The 10170-nt window shown below is 42.9% G+C and overlaps 1 protein-coding gene across 1 annotated transcript in view; it reads left to right on the top strand.

Moving 5' to 3' along the window:
* Window positions 1-364: 364 nt before the first annotated feature.
* Window positions 365-10170, top strand: part of SYBU (syntabulin) — a 40719-nt gene continuing 30913 nt past the window's right edge. Inside the window, exons 1-2 of the mRNA XM_033054029.1 lie at window positions 365-701; window positions 871-1057. Coding sequence (XP_032909920.1) covers window positions 675-701; window positions 871-1057 — 214 coding nt within the window. The 5' untranslated portion in view covers window positions 365-674. The remainder of the gene's footprint in view (window positions 702-870; window positions 1058-10170) is intronic.

Genomic DNA, 10170 nt, shown 5'->3' with positions numbered 1-10170 from the left:
CCCAAACGCTTAACAGTCTGTGATTCTATGACTAAGAACCAGACAAACGTGACGGTGCATTTTGCTAAGCGTGTGGCTGTACATCCATCGCACCTGCCCTCCGCCCGCGTTCCTTTCCGCCTGTCACAGCCAGCGCGCTCGGACGGGGCTGCTGCCGGCAGCGGTGCCCAGGGGCCGCGCCCCAGCCCCATCCCCGCACCTGCCCGAGCCCGCAGCCAGGAGCCCGGAGCCCCGAGCCCCGAGCCCCGAGCCCCGCACCTGCCCGAGCCCGCAGCCAGGAGCCCCGAGCCCCGAGCCCCGATCCGGGGGCGGGCGGCGCGGGCGCTGCGGCGGCACCACGTGTCGGGGCGGGGAGCGGCAGCGGGGCCGGGCCGGGCAACGCCACCCCCAGCGCCGCAGCGACAGCCAGAGCCGGAGCAGAGCCGGAGCCAGAACCAGAGACACAGCCAGAGACACAGTGAAAGACAGAGCCACAGCCGGAGCCAGAGCCACAGCCACAGCCAGAACTAGCACCAGAGCTACAGCCAGAACTAGAATCAGAGCCACAGCCAGAACTAGCACCAGAGCCACAGCTAGAACTCGAACCAGAGCCGCAGCGGCAGCGCAGCCCGCTGAGCGCATCCCTGTCGCCCATGCCAGGTGCCCGCTCCCGGCTGCGCCGTGACTGAGGAGCGATGGGGCCTCTGCGGGAGAGCAGCAAGGTGAGCAGCCGGGCACGGACGGGAGCGAGGAGAAGCAGGGGCAGGCAAATCGCGTCCTGCCCCCGCCCTGGGGGGGCGGAGGGGCCGGGATTTGCCTGCCCCTGCCTCGATGATGGAAGGAGGAGGGCACATCCGAGAGGTTCCTGACGGGGTGTCCCTTCCCGAGCAGGAGCAGAGGACGCAGCTGGAAAGGGAGGTGTCCCGCAGCCGCATCCCCCGCTTGGTCCTTCGGCCGCAGCAGAAGGTGTCTCCCGCTTCCGAATCGCCCTTTTCGGAAGAGGAAAGCCGGGAATTCAACCCGCCCAGTTCCTCCGCGGGCTCCGGCAGGACTGTCAGCAGCAACAGCTTCTGCTCAGGTACCGCAGAGGTTCCCCAGCCTCGGGCTCTCGGGGAGCACGGTGTGCCCCGCACGGCCACCCCCGAGGCTTCGCTTCATCCCAGCCGCAGCATCCCTGTGTGCCCGCATGAGCAATGCGCTCTACCCATGAAGAAGGGCAACCATTGATTTTTCCAGGGAAATCTAGTATCTGTTCTTTTAATATGTGTCCGTAAGTGACACCAGATGTTTCCATTTCGAGTACTGCTATCCACTGCTTAAGAAGTTGGCGATTTTATTGCAGCAGAGAAGCGTTGCTTTAAGGAGAAATATTAGCGTTAACAGCCGCAGTGTGGTATTAAGGCATTTTGAAAAGCCCTTAAATCAAAAGTCAGTAAAACAGGGGAGTTGCTGTTAAGGGTATCAGACTGCAATTCCTTTTGGTTTTTTGACAGTGATCTCCATGAATTGGAACACAATATGTAGGTGAAGTCTTCACTGTCATATTGAAATAAGTTTTGTTTATTTCAGAATTCTGTCTTCTGCTGATAAGTGTCACCAGACATGAGTTGGGCATGATGGCTTCTCTACAGAGAGGGCAATGGATGGGTGATTGATCAGAAGTAAATTATTACTCTCCAACTGTAGACCAAAAAATGTCATTTGCTCTTCAAAATATTACATTAAGGACCTTAAAAACAGATTATTTTTGTGTTAAATATTTCCCCTGTGTAGAGTTTAGCACAATTTAAATGCCTCAACTGGCAATGAAAGACTCAGGTGCCTACTAGTGGTGAGTGATTTTTTAATTCAGTGAAACTCTTCACTGTAAATGACATTAATACACTTGCATAACAAAATTGAGGGTCACATTATGAACACCTTGGACTCTATATGCCTGTGGTAATTTAAAAGGTATTTTTGGTGTGGAGAAATTTGTTTTCAATGGTCAGTTTTTTGGAAAGTATAACATTTTTAGAGGTGGAATTGGAAGTGCTAGGTTAGTGGTTGGACTCAATGACTTTAGAGGTCTTTACAACCTGAATGTCTCTATGATTCTGTGATTCTCTATGTAAAAATCTGAATTATAAGAAGCTTTTTTGCAATAGTTAGTATCAGAGCAGCTTCCTTTCTTTTAGTTCATAAAGTATTTTCAATTACCAGAGGTGTTCCTGAAAACCGACAGGAACTCTCTTATTTATCTTGGTCTTCACTACCATGGATTAGATTATTGTTATTGCTTTTTTAACTCCTCTCATGAAAAATGGTGTATTGAACACAGTGTAAAAGTTTTCTTAGACAAGAAACACAATATCCATGTTTGAGTCTAGCTTTGCCAGATTTTGCAATTCAGGCTTAGTGGAATGATCTATTTGGTTATTGTTTAATGAACAATGCAGAGCATTAAACAAACATCATAACATTTTAAGAATGCTGGAGTCTTTTTCCCACGCCTTTTTAGTCCCTCCACCTTACCTGCTTGAGTTTGCCTGTTCCAAAGAAATAAAATCTTTTTAAGCTTTCTAGAAATACGTTATTTTTATCATCTCTCCCAAATGGCTGCTTTTCATCCTGATTTTTTTTCTTCTGTGTTGACAAGCCTTTCATCTTGATCACTGACGTTTTTTTTCATCTTTTGGGTTTGTACCCTGCTCTTCAGATCTACTCAACAAGTAGCTGCCACTGTCATGTACCCTTGGTGTCCCACTGCACTGCACAGGCTGTCTTGAGTCCCAGCAGCACGTTGTTTTTGTTCTGGGTGTGTCTGACCTCATAGCTTGGCAGTTTTAAGGCAGCTTTAACAGAGGTACTGCAGCGTGCAATGCTGGTCTCTTACCCTACATCTTAAGCGCAACTGCTCATCCCTTTTATTTATTGTATTAATCTTTTATTATTTCATGCATGCTGCATTGATTTAGTTTGATTTTTTTTTCTCCATGTGAGAGCCTTGTGTTTCTAAAGCTGCCTGCAGCATCCATACAGGTACACACTACGTGGTTTGCTGCTCTGAGTTCTCAGACCTTACATAGGCATGGATCAGCCAAGACACTGTCCTCCATCCCAGACCCTGGTCCAATTGTTGCTAGGTTTGAAGGATTTTTCACTGAGATGCAGGTATGGCAACTGTCACTGACTTGATTTCCTCATTCTCTGACATATCTTTCCTGTCTTCCACTTATGATCCTTCTTTATCCTCATTTGTCATATTTAGAGTGAAATCCCCCGGGGGCAGCAGGTGGCTGCTGATTCCTATTTCTGGGGAGGGGATGGTGAACAGGTGTGTGGAGAGGTGAGTGGAGGGGCCACAGCCCCAACCTACTTCTCCTGGTGCTCCTTCTTAATTGAGAAGTGGCATGTGCAAAAAGGGTGTTTAAAATCAGCAAGTAGTACATTTGAAAGACAAGAGCAGATGGGAGCACTGATGTAACAGTATGAGGAAGTTCATGAGCATTTGGGTAAATGTCTCTTTCATAATTTCTTTTGAGCATTAAACCCAAAAATGTTTTTGATAAGCAGCAGATAGCATGAATTGATCCCTGCAATAATTCCTTTCTTCTTTACCCTTCTCGTCAAGTTGTTCTCTACCTTTCTTCCATTATTATTAACACCAAGTAGTTATGATCCATACATTTCTTTTTACCCCAATAGAAATTATTTTTTTCCTTCATCCATTAAATATGTATTTTTTCTTGATTCCCTAGAGATTCTGATTTTGTCTATTTTTCCTGTGTGCTTACACTGGTCTCAGTGCCTAAGGGAAGGTTTGGTGTTCCTTCTCTCTAAATGAGGGTAAATATTGCAGGTATTATTAATGTTGGTTTTGGGAACCATGGCAGTGCTGCAAGCATGGTGGTAACAGCAAAAAATATCTCTTGGCAACAGAAAAGAGACAGCTTTTGTAATGCCTTAGTTTCTTTAGAAGAAGTTGTTAGTTCTGGCCATGATAGGTTTAAATTTGCATGATCAGCTCCCTCTTTGTCTTGTTTGAGTGAATCAGAGCCACACTTGATCATGTTGGTCAATTATTTGCAGTTGACTTTGTGTCAGTTTTGCTTTGTAAGTCTGTATGAAACACAGTGAGAGTGTTTGTCATATCTGTGATATTCCTGACAAAATGTGTTTTTAATATTCTTTGTTTCTGCCAAGTGAATGTGGATGCTGTCTGGATGTTGTGTAGGCAAGCTGAGCTTTTGAATCTGCATTCACCATGCACAGCCCTTTCTTAAAACCTTAGAGCATCTGGGGTCCTGGTTGTCATTTGATGTGGGAGCACTTCTCTTCTTCAGCTTGGATGTTGGCCACAGAACTCATACCATGTCAAATGATGGAAAAACACTCTCCCAGCAGCTTTGTGGGGCTCAGCTGCTACTGAGCATTTGCCTGTGTCATGCGTGCTTCTCTCCTAAGTTGCGCTTGGCTTCCGAGTGGCTGCATGCACCTACCTTGTCAGTTGGGCAGAGAATGTGATCCAGAGCATCTCCAACAAGCCTCCTGCTGATGAATCCACAGAGGAGCAGCTGCTGGGCCTTTGGTCACTGCAGTTGGTGTTTGCTTTGTAAGAAATACAATACTTTGGGCGGAGCGCTATCCTTGGTTTTGATGTACATGTCCTTGGTTTGAAGTCAGCCTGTGCTAAGCTCACCTAGTGTGTTCAGTATTTCTTTTTAAAAGGAATTTAATCTGGGATAAACTTCCTTTTCTAATTTTGATTTTTTAATAGCTCAGCTCCTAAATTTCTCTGTATGAAATGACTTGTTGCATGGTACCTTTACAACAATGCTCAGGTTCTCTTTCAGCCTTTTCTAGGATGCCAGCTGCCAGAATTTCAGCAGGGAATGCAGTGAAGCTTTGGTAACCAAGATGCAGCTTTGCAGGAAGCACTGGTACATTTAATAATTAGTTCAGCAAAGGAATTTTTGAGCCAGAGGACTTGTTTAATAGCCGTATCAAACAGTTCCTCTTTTCTTGGGCTTACCTGTAAATCAGTAGACTGTAATAGTCCTACAAGCTATTGAAAACCAATAGCTTCTCTGTACATCAAGGACTGTGATTCACTCCAACGCAGTCTTCAAAAATAGGAGTTGAAGCTTCATTTTTTGCTTTTTCTTTAAAATTTCAAGATCTGGTTCAATGCTTATTCAAGTTCAATCTTTGTTTCATAACTTGTTGTCCTGGTTTGGAGGACAGGTGTCTGCTAAGAAAGGCAGAAGACTCTTTTTGAAATGGAAAATGTAAACCCCCTCCCTCTGAAATATTACAATTTTGAAATTAAGGAGCTCTCAGGCAAAAGATATGGGAATTAGGAATAACCGTTTCTTACTAGGAAAGCTAAAATAGAAATACAATATTACAAAGAACAAACCCAAAACACTGACTGAGTCGGGCAGGGTGTTGGTAGCAGTCCCATTAAATGGTGGTTGCAGTCCTATTGCAGTGACAGCTGTGATTCAGTTGGAGCAGTGTTCCTGCAGAAGGTGCAGTTTCCCTCCAAAGGTCTAGTGATGATGTGGAAAGGTCTGGTTTTCCTCTGGAATCCAGTGGAAAAAAAAGGCTGCCCTGATGTTTCAAATCTCAGTTTTTATCTTGGTAAGAAATGCTTGGCTTGTCCCCCTGGCTGGAGCAACTCCCAATGGAATGCAGTAATTTTATCAGTCACACAGTGGGACTCAATGGGCCATTAGCAGAAAATGACTGGCTGGGGGAAGGATGGGTTGTGAAAAGATAAAGAACAATGCCCCGCCTGGTTTCAATGGATGACCCATCAGCAGAATATCTCCCATGGAGATAAGGATCACTGCCCCCACTCTCAACAGATGGTGATGGAATAGATACTTTTGGTCACATCCTTTATTGTAACCCAAGACAGTTGTTCTTTTCTGGGGTAAAGATTTTATTTAAATCTTGTCCTTTGCATACGTGGCACAATAAATGTGCACGTGTACAGCTATTGGTGGATACTGCAGATGAGTTCACAGTGTGTGTCCAAAAACGCATGCAGGCTTTAGGCAGGCTTATTAAGTCCATGTGAATGCACAACCCGTTTTACTTGCCACAGACAAGAGGAAGAGGTTGTACAACCATTACTGAAGAAAAAAGCTGTACCTTCTTGCACGCCAGTAAATAATTTCTCTGTTAGGGCATTGAAGCAGATTGCATTATAAAGCAGCTAGCCTTGGAGACTACATTAAATAAGTATGTGTACTGAAATGTATATTCCTGAGTAGAAATAGATACAGAAAACTAAATTTTTTGTATTTTAACAAGTCAACAGATTGAGGTCAGACAGTTAGTTTAAATTATTGAAAGTAATGCTCTTATTATTTTGTTGTTTGTATATACATATGTATTACTATGGAAACAGTGAGCTCTCTCATTCTTCTTGTTTCTTGTTATAAGAAAAAATATTTTGTTTAAATAGTTCCTTACTGGTTTATGTGTTTGATTTTTTTACTCTGAGTTAATGATTCAAAGAAACATGCTTAAAAGTATGTGATACTGGAAGTTAGACTCTCTTTCCTGCGGTCCTTTATTCTGTGCTTTTCCACAGCCATTTTGCCTTTTTTCAGGCTTCTGGAGGTCTTTTCTAGCACTTTTGCTTGCAGCACTTTGTAAGGCAGTTCAGTGATGACTGTGGTACTAATGTACAAAAACATTGAAACAAAATCTGCTTTCAAAAATACACATATGGCCTTTTTTCATGAGGGTGACACTGGTGACATGCTTCTTTTTCTCACTGCTGCTTCCCTAGAGAATTTCCTGCTGGATCAGCTTACATACAATAATTTATTATTGCTTCATATTATGAGCCACCAGTTCTGTTTCTGTGGCACAGAGATCTGTTCCAAACCTGGAAATAAGAAAAGTCTCTAGGTAGTCAAGAGCAAAATCTGCTCATTCCCCAGTTTTTGGCCTTCCCTTTCAACTTCAGTATTTATTCCCCTGACTAAGTAATAATCCTTTTGTTCCTCTTGCCACACAACAACATCTGGAAGCCAAAATATTTGACCTTTTGGATGTTTTTTATCACCTTTTCATGTGTCTGTCAGTACTGTGAACCCTTAAAACCCAACCCAGACCTGCTGGGGTCAGTAGGACAGTTCCCATTCTCTCTGGAACATTTTGCATGGTGTCCTGAGAACAGTCACCCTTTCTACTACACCTCAGCCTTTTTACTGCCCTTTTAGTTGTGGCTTGTTGTGTACTGTGGGCTGAATTCTGAACAATATCTGGTATTTTCTTCACCACAAGTGCAAAATCCAATACTTTTTGTAATGTGTTTTTCATTCAGATTTCTATTGAGTTGAATATTGTCATGCACTCTGAAGAAAATCACAACTTGTAGTAGGAATGAAACTTTAATGAGAAGTCTTGGATTTACTTTGTGTTAAAAGAATCTTGATGTTTAAAGATAAATTCAACATTACATATTTTAGCTGTACATTTATCGGATTAGTATATATCCATAAATTTTTCAGTGTTTTGAAGTGTATGTAACTAGATTCTGTAGTGCTGCTAAGTGCCACTCTGGGCTCGAGGATAGTTAAAAGAAAAATGTGCCTAAAACAACAATAGATAGAATATATGTTATTTCTTTCCATGAGAAAGTGAGCAGGGCAACCTTCTGAGGTGATGTTGAAGCTGTGAGGGTCACAGTTACATGCTGTAAGTCATGGAGGTAAAGCTATATGAGGCCAAATGAGTATAACATGTTGCACCATTCGAGGAATAGGTACAAATTTCTTTGTGGTCCAGTGAAGATTTTTATTTCCAAAAACAGTACCTTCAAAACTGGAAAGAATATTTCTAATTTCTTTCTTTGCTGCATAATGGAATAAACCACATAAAACACCACAGAAAACCATCTATATATACACATACATTTCACCTAATGTTAATATTAAATGCACAGTATTTCTTATACTGGATGTAGTCAATGCTTTCCCACCAGAGGTAGCAGTAGTGATTCCACCTCCAGCTGTTGTCCTCAGAAAAGATTAATGAGGTCTACTAAATTGCTTAAACCCATACCAAACAGAAAAGACTCTTCTTTGTTTTTAGATTCTTTCCTGTCCTTACATTTAGCAAAAAGTTTTCTATTAAATATTCAAATCGATTTTTCAGTCCTTTATTACCTTAAACCCCTTGTCCAGATGTTTTCTGTGATGTGATAATGAAGCTTGGGGAGCTGTGCTATTCCTGACCACAGCTCTCCTAGTAACAGTACTATTTTTATTGATATTTTTACTAGAAAGCCCTTATGCTTCTCTCTATAAAACACCATTAGTGAGGCTATAAATGCAATGACAAAGCCAGTAAGCCAAAATTATATAGTCCTCTTTTTTTTCATATGTTTTGACAGAGCTCATGTCAGTCCTTTTTGTTAGTGTAATGTTCTAGTAGAGGGAATATTAGTAGATTTGCTGCCAAAATAAATTAAAATTAGCTGCTTCAGTATGACTTAGCAATTGTACAGTCAGACATCAAGAGCAGATACCTTTAAAGACATGCTTATTTGGAATCCTGATTTGCAAAAGATGCCCAAGCTTTGGAGCAGGTCAGTCCATCTTTTTTTACCTTCCTCTGTCCTCTTCTATATAACCTCAGCCTGTCAGCATTCCTGCCATGCTGTGACTGAGCAGAGAGAGCCTCTCACCAAAGTCAGTGAGCAGCTCTCATACTGAATCTTCAGCTGTTAGTGGCCAGCCTGTGGGTGTGGCAGAAGCAGCTCCAAGGGGCTGGTGAGCAGCAGGTGTAAAAGTTGTCTGTACACTGATGATCCTCAGCAGCCAGTTGAAGATGTCTAGTCATGATTTTACTGGGTTAGGTTTTATGACCATTAAATAAACATTGCAGTCAAAAGTTCTAGCTTGAAAGATAGCAGGTGTTTTCCAGATGTGGAATAGCTGACAAAGAGAAAAGCATGCAGGTTGTGGAGATTGTTGCATCCAACCTCTTTTTTGAAGCTGGGCTGTTCCCAGCACATCCCAGCAGCCATGTATTTGTGTGTCAGTCTAGAAATCCTTCAAGGACAAGAGTCTGCACAGCCTCTGGAGGTGACCTCAGGGAGTGGTGGAGCTGCTAGCCAGCCTTTGTTCACCAGCAAAATGGAGCATAGTTAATTCAAGTTTTGCCTGCAGAGACACTGAGATTAAATGTGGAAATTATTTGCATGGCAGGATTTTGCATAAGTAGGCCTCCTTTTTGTTCCTGACACTGCTGTAGTGTCCTTGTGCTTCAGCTCTGCTTTACTATGTTTGACTTTTGGTAAGAGACTTGCCTCAAAAATACATCATATTCTGAGACATCTTCTTAAATAGTAAGCCAAACAGGTCTTCAAAATAGTAAAGAAATTACTTTTAAATTGATCAAAAGGACCAAAACTAGTGGTATTTTTAGGATTCTACCTCTAGTGAAGTTAATACATATTTTTTTCTACAGTCTGATTTGTAACTTACAGAGTACATACAATCACATACTGGAATGGCCTCAGTAAAAATGAAAGGTTTTAGTACAATCGGGAGCTGGGGAGAATATTCCCACTTCTTACTTTAGGCTGTGTCCCTCAGTGGTTGCTGGAGAGGTGAGGGAGTCTCCAGAGGTATAAGGTGGGATTTATGCCTGTTGAGACCCTCATGGTGTGAATGTGAATATGCTACCTCTGCTTTTCTGTGTATACTACTAATTTTATACTATTGTTTAGTCTGCTGCTTTTGCTGTGTTTCCCAGTTGTTCCAGAATGGCACTGGGAATCTCCCATTAGCAGTTTTCTCTGCCTGGGTGCTGAGCCCTTACACTCCCTGGTTCAGCTGCCCAGGTCAGAGCAGTGGTTTTGTTAGTCCTTGGAGAGAACTGGGAGCCTGCAGGCAGTGACTCAGAGAGCTGGAGTGACTTAGCCTGAATGGGGCTGTGGTTCTGACCCACCCTCCAGAGGAGCCTCTTTCTCTCAGTTTAATACAGAAAGAGACTTTGAGGTGGAATGTGGCTGTTGTATTCCCTTTGGTGTCTGTCAGCAACTTTCATAATTGCATTAACACCCCTGTGCTACAAGGCTAGCCATGAAGAAAAGACCAACACAGTTCAAAAACTGAGGGTCTAAAAGGGTGAGGCAGACAGGCAGACTGGGAGATTATCCTGAAAAATTACCCTTTGTGG

Source organism: Catharus ustulatus, chromosome 1 (genome assembly GCF_009819885.2).
Source record: "Catharus ustulatus isolate bCatUst1 chromosome 1, bCatUst1.pri.v2, whole genome shotgun sequence".
NCBI classification, from domain to species: domain Eukaryota; kingdom Metazoa; phylum Chordata; class Aves; order Passeriformes; family Turdidae; genus Catharus; species Catharus ustulatus.
Note: the sequence above shows the minus strand (reverse complement) of the source record. Positions and strands in the feature narration are given on the sequence as shown.